General features: G+C 38.2%; 1 protein-coding gene across 1 annotated transcript in view; it reads left to right on the plus strand.

The window, feature by feature from the left end:
• The window catches only part of SH3BGRL (SH3 domain binding glutamate rich protein like), a 138,323-nt gene extending 122,244 nt beyond the window's left edge, over positions 1-16,079 (plus strand). The window contains exon 4 of the mRNA XM_041741765.1: positions 13,789-16,079. Within this exon, the coding sequence (XP_041597699.1) occupies positions 13,789-13,821 (33 nt within the window). The 3' untranslated portion in view covers positions 13,822-16,079. The remainder of the gene's footprint in view (positions 1-13,788) is intronic.
• Positions 16,080-16,794: the final 715 nt, after the last annotated feature.

Here is a 16,794-nt window from a genome sequence, read left to right on the forward strand (position 1 = left end):
GGCAAGATGGCAGAAGAGTAGGATCCCCAAGTCACATGTCCCCACCAACTTACCTAGATAACTTTCAAATCATCCTGAAAACCTACAAATTCGGCCTGAGATTTAAAGAGAGAACAGCTGGAATGCCAGAGTAAGAAGAGCTCGTGCTTCCAACAAAGTAGGAAGACAGGGAAAAAATTAAATAAAAAAGCATCCAAGGGGGAGGGGCCCGAGTGAGGAGCCTGGCTAAGATCAGGCCGTGAGTGCCTCCAGGACCGGAAAGCCCAGTCCCGGAGAAGCAGGAGCTTTACCAATCTTCCCGGAAGAAAAGGTGATTGCAGTAGCTCCGGCAGGATCCCAGGAGGGGCAGTGGAGACCGCAGGTTCCCGGGGTCACTAATAGAGGAAGTGCGCACCGGGGAAGAGCACACCACACACTCCGACCGAGATCCCTAAAGGGATGGAACACACACCCAGCGGGGCCTTGGGAGCAGGTCAAGCGGCAGCTCAGGTGGCAGCTCCATGTGAAGGGGGCTGCGCGGCCACGAGAGCATGATTCCAGCGGCGCAGACCCCGGATCCCAAGGCACAGGGGACACAGCCTAGGATCCGGTGCTCCCCTTGGGGCAGGCAGAGGCCGGGAGAACACAGGACAGCAAGAACGCTACTAGCACCAGGTGCCCGGACCTATGCAGATCAGCGTCCCCCGCCCCCGGAGCATCAAGGCCCCTCCAGACTGGGAGCTGTGGTAGTTATTGCTGGAGCTGACTCTAGAGCTGGAGATCTGGGTGCCACCACTGTTCTTCCTCCTGATGTTGCCTTGTACCTGGGACTGAGTGATCATGCCAGGGAGTAGGGGCCTCAAGGGATAAACAGCTCCCACAGAACAGTGCACCTGGCAGGGGGCGGGGCATCTTCCCCGGTGCACACACCTGAGAATCAGCACAGAAATCCCCTCCCCCAGAAGACAAGCTGGAAAGACAAGGGAAAAGCAAGTTCTTAACCAAGAAGTTCTGGAATGCTCCAGGGGAAGTCTAGGGACTTACAGTATATAGAATCAGAGGATACTATTCCTTCTTTTTTTGTTGTTTTTTGATTTCCCCTCCTCCCCTTTTCCTTCATTTTCCCAGTAAACTTGTTTTTAGCCACCCTGCACTGAGCAAAATGACTAGAAGAAAGAACTGACCACAAAAGAAAGAATCAGAAACAGTCCTCTCTCCCACAGAGTTACAGAATTTGGATTACAATTCAATGTCAGAAAGCCAATTCAGAAGCACAATTATAAAACTACTGGTGGCTCTGGAAAAAAGCATAAAGGAATCAAGAGTCTTCATGACTGCAGAATTTAGAGCTAATCAGTATGAAACTAAAAATCAATTAAATGAGATGCAATCAAAACTGGAGGTCCTAACAATGAGGGTTAATGAGGTAGAAGAACAAGTGGGTGACACAGGAGATAAGTTGATGGCAAGGAAGGAAGCTGAGGAAAAAAGAGAAAACAATTAAAAGATAATGAGGAAAGGTTAAGAGAAATAAATGACAGCCTCAAAAGGAAAAAACTACATTTAATTGGGGTTGCAGAGGGCGCCGAAAGGGACAGAGGACCAGAAAGTGTATTTGAACAAATCATAGCTGAGAACTTCCCTAACTTGGGAAGGGAAACAGGCATTCAGATCCAGGAAATAGAGAGATCCACCCCCCTCCCCGCCAAAAATCAATAAAAATCATTCAAAACCCTGACATTTAATAGTGAAACTTATAAATTCATAAGATAAAGAGAGGATCCTTAAAGCAGCAAGAGACAAGAAATCCCTAATTTTTATGGGGAGAACTATTAGGTTAACAGCAGACCTCACCACAGAGACCTAGCAGGCCAGAAAGGGCTGGCAGGATATATTCAGAGTCCTCAATGAGAAGAACACGCAGCCAAGGAAACAATATCCAGCAAGGCTCTCATTCAGAATAGAAGGAGAGATAAAGAGCTTCCAAGATATGCAGAAACTGAAAGAATATGCGACAACAAAACTAGTTCCGCAAGAAACATTAAGGGGGACTCTGTAAAAGAAAGAGGAAGTCCAAGCAAACAATCCATAAAAAGAGGGACTGAATAGGTATTATGATGACACTAAATTCATATCTTTCAAGAGTAACTCTGAGTGTGAATGGGCTTAATGATCCCAACAAAAGGCACAAAGTTTCATACTGGATAAAAAAGCAAGACCAAACTATTTACTGTCTACAAGAAACTCATTTTAGAAGTAAGGACACCTAGAGCCTGAAAATAAAAGGTTGGAGAACCGTTTACCATTCAAATGGTCCTCAAAAGAAAACAGGAGTAGCCATCCTCATATCAAATAAATTAAAGTTTACCCCAAAGACTGTAGTGAGAGATGAAGAGGGACACTATATCATACTTAAAGGATCTATCCAACAAGAGGATCTAACAATCATGAATATTTATACCCCTAATGTGAGAGCTGCCAAGCATATCAATTAATAACCAAAGTTAAGACATACTTAGATAATAATACACTTATATTGTGAGACTTGAACACAGTGCATTCTGTAATTGACAGATCATCTAGGCACAACATCTCCAAAGAAACAAGAGCTTTAAATGATACACTGGACCAGATGGATTTCACAGATATTTACAGAACTTTACATCCAAATGCAACTGAATACACATTCTTGTCAAGTCCACGTGGAACTTTTTCCATAATAGACCACATACTGGGTCACAAATTAGGTCTTGACAGATACCAAAAGTTTGGGATTGTCCCCTGCATATTTTCAGACCATAATGCTTTGAAACTAGAACTAAATCACAAGAATAAATTTGGAAGGAATTCAAAAACGTGGAGGTTAAAAACCATCCTGCTAAAGATGAATGGGTCAACCAGGAAATTAGAGAAGAATTAAAAAGATTCTTGGAAACTAATGAGAATGAAGATACAATAATTCAAAATCTTTGGGATACAGCAAAAGCAGTCCTGAGGGGGAAATATATCGCAATACAAGCATCCATCCAAAATCTGAAATGAACTCAAATACAAAAGCTAACCTTGCACCTTAAGGAGCTAGAGAAAGAACAGCAAACACATCCTCCACCCAGCAGAAGAGAGTTAATAGATACTCCAGCAGAACTCAAAGAAATAGAGACCAGAAGAACTGTGGAACAGATTAACAAAACCAGGAGTTGGTTCTTAATAAGATAGATAAACCATTAGCAAGCCTTATTAAAAACAAAAGAGAAAAGACTCAAATTAATAAAATCATGAATGAAAAATGAGAGATCATCACAAACACCAAGGACATACAAACGATTTTAAAAGCATAATATGAGAAGCTATCCTCCAATAAATTAGGCAATCTAGAAGAAATGGACACATTTCTAGAAAACCACAAACAATCAGAACTGGAACTGGAAGAAATAGAAAACCTGAACAGGCCAATAACCAGGGAGGAAATTGAAGTAGTCATCAAAAACCTCCCAAGACACAAAAGGCCAGGGCCAGATGGCTTTCCAGGGGAATTCTATCAAATGTTTAAAGAAGAAATCATACCTATTCTATTAAAGCTGTTCTGAAAAAATAGAAAGGGATGGAATACTTCCAAACTCGATCTATAAGGCAAGCATCACCTTAATTGCAAAACCAAAGACCCCACCAAACAGGAGAATTATAGACCAATATCCCTGATGAACATGGATGCAAAAATTCTCAACAAGATACTAGCCAATAGTATCCAACAATACATTAAGAGGATTATTTACCATGACCAAGTAGGATTTATCCCCAGGATGCAAGGCTGGTTCAACACTCGTAAAACAATCAAAGTGATTCATCATATCAGCAAGAGAAAAAACAAGAACCTTATGGTCCTCTCAATAGATGCAGAGAAAGCATTTGACAAAATACAGCCTCCATTCCTGATCAAAACTCTTCAGAGTGTAGGGATAGGGGGAACATTCCTCAGCATCGTAAAAGCCATCTACTAAAATCCCATAGCAAATATCATTCTCAATATGGAAACACTGGGAACCTTTCCCCTAAGATCAGGAACAAGACAGAGATATCCACTCACACCACTGCTATTCAAGATAGTACTAGAAGTCCTAGCCTCAGCAATCAGACAACAAAAAGAAATAAAAGGCATTCAAATTGCCAAAGAAGAAGTCAAGCTCTCCCTCTTTGCCAATGACACTATACTCTACATAGAAAACCCAAAATACTCCACCCCAAGATTGCTAGAACTCATACAACAATTCGGCAGTGTGGCAGGATACAACATCAATGTCCAGAAATCAGCGACATTTCTATACACTAACAATGAGACTGAAGAAAGAGAATTGAGGGAGTCAATCCCATTTACATTTGCACCGAAAAGCATAAGATACCTAGGAATGAACCTCACCAAAGAGGTAAAGGATCTATACCCTAAAACTACAGAACACTTCTGAAAGAAATAGAGGAAGACACAAAGAGATGGAAAAATATTCCATGCTCATGGATTGGAAGAATTAATATTCTGAAAACGTCAATGATATCCAGGGCAATTTCCACATTTAATGCAATCCCTATCAAAATACCATGGACAATCTTCAGAGAGTTGGATCAAATCATCTTAAGATTTGTGTGGAATCATAAAAGACCCCGAATAGCCAGGGGAATATTAAAAAAGAAAACCATAGCTGGAGGCATCACAATGCCAGATTTCAGGTTGTCTTACAAAGCTGTGGTCATCAAGACAGTGTGGTACTGGCACAAAAACAGATACATAGATCAGTGAAACGGGCCCTCAACTCTATGGTCAACTAATACTCGACAAAGCAGGAAATATTATCCATTGCAAAAAAGATAAGTTTCTGTAATAAATGGTGCTAAGAAAATTGGACAGCTGCATGCAGAAGACTGAAAGTAGACCATTTTCTTATGCCATACACAAAGATAAACTCAAAATGGATGAAATATCTAAATTGAGACAGCAATCCAACAGAATCCTAGAGGAGAACACAGGCAACACCCTTTTTGAACTTGCCACAACCACTTCTTGCTAGATACTTCCATAAAGGCAAGGGAAACAAAAGCAAAAATGAATTATTGGGACTTTATCAAGATAAACAGCCTCTGTACAGTAAAAGAAACAGTCAACAAAACTAAAAGACAACCTACAGAATGGGAGAAGATATTTGCAAATGACGGATCAGATAAAGGGCTAGTGTCCAAGATCAATAAAGAACTTATTAAACTCAACGGCAAAGAAACAAACAATCCAATCATGAAATGGGCAAAAGACATGAACAGAAATCTCACAGAGGAAGACATACACATGGCCAACGGGCACATGATTAAATGCTCTGCATCACTGGCCATCAGGGAAATACCAATCAAAACCACAATGAGATACCACCTCACACCAGTGAGAATGGGGAAAGTTAACAAGGCAGGAAACAACAAATGTTGGAGTGGATGTGGAGAAAGGGAAACCCTCTTGCACTCTTGGTGGGAATGTGAAATGGTGCAGCCACTCTGGAAAACTGTGTGGAGGTTCCTCCAGGAGTTTAAAATAGAACTGCCCTATGACCCAGCATTTGCACTGCTGGGGATTTACCTCAAAGATACAGATGCAGTGAAATGCTGGGACACCTGCACCCCAATGTTTATAGCAGCAATGTCCACGATAGCTAAACTGTAGAAGGAGCATCGGTGTCCATGAAAAGATGAATCGATAAAGAAGATGTGTTATATGTATACAATGTAATATTACTCAGCCATTAGAAATGACAAATACCCACCATTTGCTCCAATGTGGATGGAACTGGAGGGTTCCAGTTGCTGAGTGAATTTAGTTGGTCGGAGAAAGACAGAGATTATATGGTCTCATTCACTTGGGGAATATAAAAAATATTGAAACAGAATAAACGGGAAAGGAGAGAAAATGAGAAGGAAATATTAGTGTGGGTGACAAAACATGAGAGACAGCTAACTCCAGGAAATGAGCAAGGGATTGTGGAAAAGGAGGTGGGTGTGCAGTTCGAGTCACCGGGTGACAGGCACTGAGGGGGGCACTTGGCGGGATGAGCACTGAGTGTTATGCTTCATGTTGGCAAATTGAATTCCAATAAAAAAAATTAAAAAATCAGGTTAGGAAAACCCACGTTAAGTCATTGATTTCAGTGTAGATAAGAGGAAGTATGAAAAAAGACTAACCTATTTTCTGTGACGAATTACTCCCTTTCCTTCACTTTAAAGTATGATTCATTCATTCACTTATTCATTCAGCAAGTATTGATTGTCAATCCCTAACTTGACTTTAATGGTGGGACAAATATAGAGAATGAATGGTCACTACCTTCAAAGTGTTTTCAACATCCCGAAGGGAAAGTATTGCAATAATTCTACAACAACTATGTCTACAAATGATTATGATCAAACACATATTATGGTAAATTCTGGATGCCCTGACTGAAGTGCTGTAGGTGTCCAGAAGAAATAATAATAAATTATTACTGTGGAGTTGGGGAAATTTTCACAGAGGAAATGGCATTTGAGTTGTTAGGCATTCAAAAATACTGAAATGGAGCTAAGATGTCTTTCACAGAGGCAGCAACAGGAACCACTGCTTTGAGATATAGTTTCACATGATGGTATGTATGTTCAGGAAGCAGAGTGAAGTGCAGCATGTCTGCAGAATAGGGCATATTAAATAGAGGATGTGAGGTTGGCTAGGTAGTTTGGACTAAATTATGAATGCTGTGTTAAGTACTTTCATCTTTATCCTTTAGGTATCCAAAAGTAATGGTAGGAAATGGGGGAAGATAATAGTAAAATTATCTCTGCATTTTTAAGATGTTATTTGATCCATGTCTTAAGAAAATTGGCCTCTGTAAGGATTGTAAAACATTTGAGAAATTAGATATTAGAGATAAGCCAACCCATTAGAGGGTAACTTAAGAATCCAGAATAAGTAATGGAGAAGACCTAAGTGGGGGAGCACCATGGGAAGGAAAAGATGAATTTAGAAGATATAGAAAACTTATGTATGATAAAACATAGCAACTTATGAGATGTATATAAGGAACTGGGACAAAGTGAAGCTGTCTCTAGGGCTTCTGACCTGAGTGACTGGGAAATAAATGTCATGGAGGAAACAAAAAAGTGAGTGATCAAGGAGAAGTGTTAGTTTGGAAAGGAGATGACATGTATTTTTTTTCTGAGACTGGAGAATATGAAGAGAGCATGGATAAAAATAGAAATTGTAATATGTGGGGAGGCTAGAGAAGTTCATATTTGAAAATGTCATATTGTGAGCATAAGATCATCTGCTAGGAGTGATGGGAAATTTAAGGTATTAACACTTTGAGGATAATTGAATGGATTCAGTTGTTGAAAATAGACTAACGAGTTGATTAAGGTTGAGAATGGAAGCATGGCTGAGCAAAATAGAGAGTCCAGCTAAAGTTAGAGTTGATGAATTCATAGTGGAGCCAGTCGGCTTGGTTATAGTGGTTTCTGTTTTTTTTCCATCCTTATGCCTAGGAGTAGGAATAAAGTAAAAGAACAGTAGATTTTATCAAGGAGAGAGCAAATAGATTGGAATAAGAAGAAGAGATCTGAAATTGACAGTGGAGTAGAAAGGTGGAGTGATTATAGGAAGATTTGTTTTTGTTTTACTTACTTAAATATAGTTGACACATAAGTTTCAGGTATACAACATAGCAATTCAACTTCTCTATAAGTTATGTTAAGCTCACAAGTGTAACCATCTGTCATCATGCAACACTATTACAATACCATTGAGTATATTCCCTATGCTGTGCATTTTATTTGGTGGTAGGGGAGATTTTGAATGTTATTATTTAATAGATTTGTTCCAAGACTATAAGTGATAAATTTGATTCCAGAATTATTTTTCTATTCTTTGACTAAACTTTCAGAGGTTTTTTCCCTTTAATTTAATAGGACAATAAGCTTTCCAGAAAGAACTGGTGAATAGAAAATAAACAAAATAAGAAATGCAACTAGTTAACCCACATTAGAAAAATGCACTGACAATAAAGACCACATGATAAAATGAGATTCAATTTTCATTTGTGAAATTAGTGAAGAAAAAACAAGGTGATAATGCTTAATGCCAAGAAGGGCGCATTGAAACAAATGCTCTCTCATAATACTGGTGGTGGTATAAATTAGTATTTCCTTTTGAAAACCAGAATGGCAAATAGATATCAAGGACCTTCACATGCTTATGGTCCTTCATGCAGTAATTTCACATTGGGTATTATAGTCTATTGAAATCATTCTATACATGGAAAAAGCTTTATGGATAAAAACACATATCAAAATGTTATTTGGATTCCTAAAACTTTAGAAGCAAGTTAAATATCTAACAGTAGGGTCAACCAAAATAATGAAATACTGAATGAGCTTTATGGATAAAAGTATGTTTCAAAGTGTTATATAACTTTGAAACTTTGAAAACAAGTTAAAGTCCAAACTTAGGGTCACAAAAATAGTTTATTCACTGAATGAACTAGTGCTTTCATTAAAAATGGGTTTGTAGGATAGGGACAAGATGGCGGAAGAGTAGGGTCCCCAAATCACCTGTCCCCACCAAATTACCTAAATAACTTTCAAATCATCCTGAAAATCTATGAATTTGGCCTGAGATTTAAAGAAAGAACAGCTGGAATGCTACAGTGAGAAGAGTTCGCGCTTCTGTCAAGGTAAGAAGACAGGGAAAAAAGAATTAAAGAAACAAAAGGCATCCAAGGGGGAGGGGCCCAGCGAGGAGCCAGGCTAAGACCTGGGCGAGAGGCCCCAGGACAGGAAAGCACCTTCCCGGAGAAGCAGGAGCTTCACCAAGCTTGCCCGGCAGAAAGGCACTCGCGGGGAGTTACAGCAGGACCCCAGGAGGGGCAGGGATGCCCTCAGGCTCCCTGGGACACTAACAGAGCATCTGGGCACCGGGGAGAGTGCGCCCAGCTCCTTAAAGGACTGCAGCACGCGCACGCATGGACTCGGGAGCAGCTTGGAAGGGCTCGGGTGGGGGCTCCGCGGAGAGGGGGCTGTGTGGCCGGGAGCGTGAATCCAACAGCGCAGGCCCGGGAGCACAGGGCGCCCGGGACACAGCCCAGGATCCGGCCTCCCCCCGGGACAGGCAGAGGCCAAGAGGGCCCAGGACAGCAAGGACGCTCCTGCCCCGAGCTGAGTAGATCAGCGGCCCTGTCCCCGAGCATCCAGGCCCCTGCAGACTGAGAGCGCCATAGTTACTGCGGGAGCTGAATCCAGGGCACCAGAGCTGGCCGAGGCCACTGTGGTAGTTCCTCCTGGGGCCTCACGGGGTAAACAACCCCCACTGAGCCCTGCACCAGGCAGGGGGCAGAGCAGCTCCCCCAAGTGCTAACACCTGAAAATCAGCACAACAGGCCCCTCCCCCAGAAGACGAACTAGACGGACAAGTTCCAGGGGAAGTCAAGGGACTTAAAGCATACAGAATCAGAAGATACTCCCCAGTGGTTTGTTTTTGTTTTTGTTTTTGTTTTTTTGCTTTTTGATTTCTGTTTGCTTCCCCCACCCTTTTTTTTCCTCTCTTTCTTTTTCTTTCTCTTTTTCTTCTTTTTTTTCTTTTTTTCTTTTCTTTCCTTCTTTCTCTCCTCTCTTTTTCTCCTTTTCCCAATACAACTTGTTTTTTTTTTAATTTTTTATTTATTTATGATAGTCACAGAGAGAGAGAGAGAGAGGCAGAGACACAGGCAGAGGGAGAAGCAGGCTCCATGCACCGGGAGCCCGACGTGGGATTCGATCCCGGGTCTCCAGGATCGCGCGTGGGCCAAAGGCAAGCGCCAAACCACTGGGCCACCCAGGGATCCCTACAACTTGTTTTTGGCCACTCTGCACTGAGCAAAATGACTAGAAGGAAAACCTCACCTCAAAAGAAAGAATCAGAAACAGTCTTCTCTCCCACAGAGTTACAAAATCTGGATTACAACTCAATGTCAGAAATCCAATTCAGAAGCACTATTATAAAGCTACTGGTGGCTCTAGAAAAAAAGCATACAGGACTCAAGAGACTTCATGACTGCAGAATTTAGAACTAATCAGGCAGAAATTAAAAATCAATTGAAGGAGATGCAATCCAAACTAGAATTCCTAATGACGAGGGTTAAGGAGTTGGAAGAACGAGTGAGTGACATAGAAGACAAGTTGATGGCAAAGAGGGAAACTGAGGAAAAAAGAGACAAACAATTAAAAGACCATGAGGATAGATTAAGGGAAATAAACAACAGCCTGAGGAAGAAAAACCTTGTGAAATGGTGCAGCTACTCTGGAAAACTGTGTGGAGGTTCCTCAAAGAGTTAAAAATAGACTTGCCCTACGACCCAGCAATTGCACTGTTGGGGATTTACCCCAAAGATTCAGATGCAATGAAACGCTGGGACACCTGCACCCCGATGTTTCTAGCACCAATGTCCACAATAGCCAAACTGTGGAAGGAGCCTCGGTGTCCATCAAAAGATGAATGGATAAGGAAGATGTGGTTTATGTATACAATGGAATATTACTCAGCCATTAGAAACGACAAATACCCACCATTTGCTTCAACTTGGATGGAACTGGAGGGTACTATGCTGAGTGAAGTAAGTCAATCGGAGAAGGACAAACATTATATGGTCTCATTCATTTGGGGAATATAAATAATAGTGAAAGCGAATATAAAGTAAGGGAGAAGAAATGTGTGGGAAATATCAGAAAATGAGACAGAACATAAAGACTCCTAACTCTGGGAAATGAACTAGGGGTGGTGGAAGGGGAGGAGGGCGAGGGGTGGGGGTGAATGGGTGACGGGCACTGAAGGGGGCACTTGACGGGATGAGCACTGGGTGTTATTCTGTATGTTGGCAAATTGAACACCCATAAAAAATAAATTTATTATTTAAAAAATGGGTTTGTATAAAGATGTATTATGAGGTATATCATTGTTTTTAATGTATAATTAATATTCTAATTATGTTGGGAGACTGAACAGAACCATAGCTAAATGTGAATATCTTTCTCCTTTCTTCACTTTCCAAATAATTAGCGTACATTCTCTTTACATTTAAAAATCATTAAAAGCCAATGCAGTGGAGAACTTGATATTTAAAAGTACCTTATGACAAATATTTCCATAGAATAAGGAATCCTCTTGTGGAAGACAATTGTTATATTATTTTTATATTGGGTGCATTTTAAACAGGGTAGGCTGATATTTACTATTTATTTTATTAATACAAAAGATAATTCCTTAGCACTAGCATTTCTTTATAGTAGAGGTGATGATTTTCAGATATGAAATAATGTATTTTTACTAAATAGTAAAAATCTGGTTATGTTCATGTTGAGAGAAGAACCATTAACTGATGTTCACTAGTATGTTGAGAGAATAGAGAATGCTGGTTTGAGAAACTTTCTCATTAGCTTTGGTTGAACTTTCTGTAGGGAGAAGAAATGGAATCTGCCTCTGCTGTGAAATTAGAGGCAGTCCTATTTCCACTAAGTCCATCCTATTTTATTATATCTCCAAGAGAAACTTTATATTAACATCACTTAGCTGTGGTATTGGTCCTAGTTACTAGGCAAAAATTGGAGATGAGAAAAGCAGGAAAGTAGGATAGTTGCCTGCAATGGGCCAAACGCTAAACTAGACACTTCACATGCATTTCATTTTATCCTTATACCATCCTTATGAGCTAAGTGTCCTCTGGCATTTTACAGGGGAGGAAACTGATGCTCAGGTAATTTAAGTAATTTGTCCAAGGATACATAACAATTAAGTAGCAGAGCTCGAATTTGAACCCAGGATTATATGACTGAAAATCAGTGCATTTATCCAATGATGTTTATATTAGGAATATAGGGGGAGGATACCTCATACACCTGTTTCCAAATATCTCTAGTTGGTTAGATAATCTATGAACTATGAATATTGGCTACTTACATCTATGTAGTACCAAATGTCTTAGCACAATATACATATTTGATGGATAAAATGTAATTTAAAAGGTAAATAATTTAAATATGATGTGAAGATATTACAAAGAATTTTGAATTGCCATTTTGTTTTGGATGTTTGTGCTAATAATTTCTTCCATTTAAAGGAATAACTGAGAGTTAAATATAACTAATTACAGCAAAGATTGATAGGATGTGACTTTAGGGAATTAGGCTGTTTCCAAAATACTAGTTACTCAGAGGTATTAGATGTGCATAAGAAGGATTTCACATTAGGACATATTTACATCTTTATATAACTACTTCCCCAGCTATATGTGCTAAGCCTTTGAGAGGTCTTAGTGTAAAATTCATTCTGCGTGTGAGGAAATTCTTGAAAGGTTGCTCTATAATATGAAAGAAATATATATAATGTGGGTCTAAGATATATTCATTTTGACACCCAAATACTACATTTGGAGTTTTAAAAAAGAGTTTAGGGCCTTTTTCTTGGTGAAGGGTTTTGGGAGGTGAGTCAGTAATATTTTACATCTTTTTTATTAAAGATATATTAAACATGAATTTCAGTGTCCTTTTTTCTTTTCATTTCTACCTTTTTTGTTTTATAAAAATCTATCATTTTTTTTGTTTTAGTTTTTTATTTTTCTCCTTTTTCTAGGCATAGTGTCAGAGGCTCATTTGGGTGTATTCAACTATTTCCACTCCTCCTGAGATTATCAAGTATTCAACTTATGGAAGGTGTATTTAGAATGATATTGTCCAGCATACATGATTTCTACAACTTAACTCTGAAGTTGCTTTCACCAAAGTCACTCTTGCCCCCCATCCTTAGCTTCATAAGCTTTCCTTGAAGCATATTTTGTGTCGAGTACTGTAGTAGGAGCCAGAGCACATCTATAGGTCAGAGTTCCAACGCTACAGATAGTCATTGCCCAAGGAGAAGAAAACAACTTGACCTCTTTTCCTGCCTACTGTTGTAAAATTTAAAAACAATCATTTAACAAATAATATATTTTCCAAGGAACTTAAACCTTAATTAAACAAAAACAATTAATTATAAACTTTAGATGACAATGTTTTTGAACACTCAATTTTGGTGAAAAATCACACAGAAAGGAAATCATCTACTTTTCTTTTTAAAGATTTTATTTATTCATGAGAGGGAGAGAGGCAGAGACACAGGCAGAGGGAGAAGCAGGCTTCATGCAGGGAGCCTGATGCGGGACGCGACCCGGAGACTCAAGAATCACACTCTGGGCCAAAGACAAGCGCTAAACCGCTGAGCCACCCAGGGAGCCCAGAAATCATCTACTTTTAAATAAAATATGAGCTATACTTATAAATCACTTGTTTTTTTTGGAATTATTTCAAACAATTAGTAATGATTAGTCAGTCTTCTATTATATATGCTTCTAAACAGAAGTTTCTATTTTATAGTTTTTTCTATTAATAATTTTTAAGCAATCTTCTCTGCAAGCCATTATTTGCCATTGAATATTATTTTTTAAAGATGCATTTGTTTATTTTTGAAATAGAGAGACCACATGGGTGGGGGAGGGGCAGAGGAAGAGGGAGAGCAGGAAAGAAGCAGACTCCCGCCGGAACACAGAGCCAGACACAGGACTAAATCCCGGGACCCCAAGACCATGACCAGAGTGGAAACCAAGAGTTGGGTGCTCAAACAACTGCGCCACACAGGGACCCAAGCTTTTAAATATTCTTAATAATTCGAGCTCATATAGTTTATCCGAAATGTACAAAAATTTATGCCTTGTGATATTTAAATATATCTGTTTTGTTTGTTTTTCATTTCAGGAAGCAGAAGCTCAGGCAAAGCAGCAAGCATGAATCTTATGCACTCTGCCTTAAGCATCTTGAAAAAGGAGTCTTTATTGATTTTAAAATTATCTTGGCTCTAAAAGAAATGAGCCTAATGTTGAGATAATAGATTAGGTTTTCACATGCAAACAATCAAAATAAATACATAATTAAAATATGAATACTATGATAGGAGAATGAGAACTGCACATAAAATATTTAGATGTTATGGAATAGTATCATTATCTTCCAAGGCATTTTATGTATTTCAATGATTTTAGAAAGCAAAATCCTGTCCCTTTTTTGGTATTGTGATTGACAGCTTAAATGTATCTGTAGTTCGATGTGGAGGAATTTAAAACACAGAGTGAAGGAATCTGTCTCTTGTTCCCAAATTGCCTCTTTAATTTTAGTTAACAAAAATATGTACTCTTTTGGTGTGATGTTATTGTGATTAAAAGGTAGTTGCAGGTAAAGTTTATGATATATTAGATATCATATTTTTTTGGTAATTATAACATTCCCACTATTTTGTAATTGAAATTTCTTTATACTAAACCATAGGTTTTCTAGGCCTCTAAATGTAGCCTTTCATTGTATATTTCAGTGATTAGACAGGTGAACTTTTACAAAAAATAAATGCATTAAGTTGACAAGTTCCTTGTATAACTACACAGCTATGATGCAATCATATTTCTAAGTTGCTTGCCCCAGTGAAATATGCATATATATGTTATGAATGTGGGATAGCATGTAAGTTTAAAACAGCATACTTTGGCAAATAACTCAGACTTTTAATTAGCTATTATAAAATAGTTCAGCACTCAGTGCCCAAAACTGGTTTTTGTCGGGTCTTTGCTAAAAAAAAATCTTAGCAATTCCCCTTTTAAAACAACTTGTCATCATGAATCACACTACTTCTCAGATATTTGATATATTTATTTCAGGTTAGGCACATATTGTGTGAATTTGTTAATCTAAGCAGAGAGAATCTTTTCTGTGCTTCTATTCCAGTGAATAGTACAAGTATCTATAAAAGGGCCCATTTAAAAAAATGTTAATTATTAGAACTTCTAAGAAAACAGGAAACATTATGGCTTAAATTACTTACCCAGAAGATATACATATTGTGCTTTAATTCCACACTACTTTATTATGTTAAAAAAATCTTTTACTTTAAATTACCTTATCATATCATCTGATGTATGCAAGTCTGTTCTTTTTGCCAAAATCAACATACAATGAAGACATGGCTTTGCTTACTGAGATTCAAACGTGATGCAATGTTTTAAAATAAAGTCAGTCCTTTAGAAACATAATTTATGTGTTCCCAGACTTTCTAAGTATAATAGTAATTTAAGATGAGTAATACATGTTTCAGAAGGTGTAAAAGGAGAAAAGAACAATAACAGAAAGAAAATAATTTGAATATAGTTTCTAAGTTTCCTTTTTTAAGATTCTAAACTTTGCTGTATACACTAGAATCGCACAAGGAACTATTCCATTGTTTTCTCTACAAAAATAGGCCATGGAGAACAATAAACGAAACAGGGTGCCTTGTAATAGATTCTGGAAAATACTAAAATAACGTTTGGTCAATATTTTCTCTTGAGTTAAATACTGATGATGCTGTTTGTACTCATCTATGTGGATATATTTTAGACTTATTTATTCAAAAATTATATTTCAGTTCATTTAAATTGTAAGAAAAGTAATAGTACTAAATTGCAATATTCTTAAATGATAAATAATAAGTGGCAAATTACTATTGCTTTTGTTGGCTCACTATCCTAACATTAATCATGGTGAATTATTTTGATATTATAAATGGGAGTGTAAGACATAATACTACCAACTAGCTATTCATAGTCTTATAAATACCTCCCTTATATTTTTGAAATAATTGTTATTCATGACATGGACATGCAAAAAGAGAAAAAAATTAACATTTAATCCAATTGTTTAATAAAATATTGGAGTTATATACTCAGAGTAATGAAAGTGGATTATTGAAAACAATGTCAACCCACTTTTCATCCTTCAAGTTTACCTTGTCTCTATTGAAGCATTCTATAGTTTGTCTTTAAAAATCTATTTTTCATTCCAATCCAAATTTTCACAAGATGGAACTAGACACTGTAATATCTTTGGAATTATACCTTCATTGGTGTGTTTTCTCATAGGAGAAATAAATCTCATACTGTTGCTACTATGACATTTTGAAAAATAAAAGCATGTTTTCTGTTATATGAATAAGTTGTTTCAAATAAAAGGATCAGTATACTATATATATAGGCCGATGAATTATAGTGTTAAGAGACATCTCTCACATTTATCTTGATGAGTACTGAAAAATATATGGAATTGTTGAATTGCTACTTTGTAAACCTAAAACGAATACACCACTGTATGTTTTATTGCACTGGGATTTTTTTACTATAGACTAAGTTAACAATGTCAAAATGGAATCCATCAAAAGAAAATGACACTTTTGGCTTCAGAGTTAAGATAAATATCAAATTATTCTAAACACCCAAAAATCAATCTGAGAACTGACAAAACAAAATGCATATCTAGAGGTAGTAAAATGGCTAATGATGAACTGTAGGAGCTGTGGAGAGTTCATTTGGAGGAGAAAATAATTGCAGATGTTGCAGAGAGGAGAGATTCCTGATCACAGACAGATGTGAGAAAGAGAGAAAGAGTAAAAGCATGCAAGATATTGCCCAGGAAAAACTCTTTCCCAGACCCATTGACTGAGAAAAGAAGGGGGGCGGACTACTGTAAGTTTATAACCTAGAAGAGCTCAAAGTCTGAAGTTTTAGAAGTCTACACCATTTCCAGAGTCATGCCTCATGGGCTAAGTGGTGCACCTAAGGGGAAGGAGGGCTGAGGCCTAAGAGCAGGCAGTGTGGTCTGAGGATCCTCTGGGTTACATGGGGAGAAACAGTTCCCCTCTTGGAGTGCATTTGGAAATGGTGGCATGGCCTCTCTGGGGACAAA

The sequence above is a fragment of the Vulpes lagopus genome, chromosome X (assembly GCF_018345385.1).
Source record: "Vulpes lagopus strain Blue_001 chromosome X, ASM1834538v1, whole genome shotgun sequence".
NCBI classification, from domain to species: domain Eukaryota; kingdom Metazoa; phylum Chordata; class Mammalia; order Carnivora; family Canidae; genus Vulpes; species Vulpes lagopus.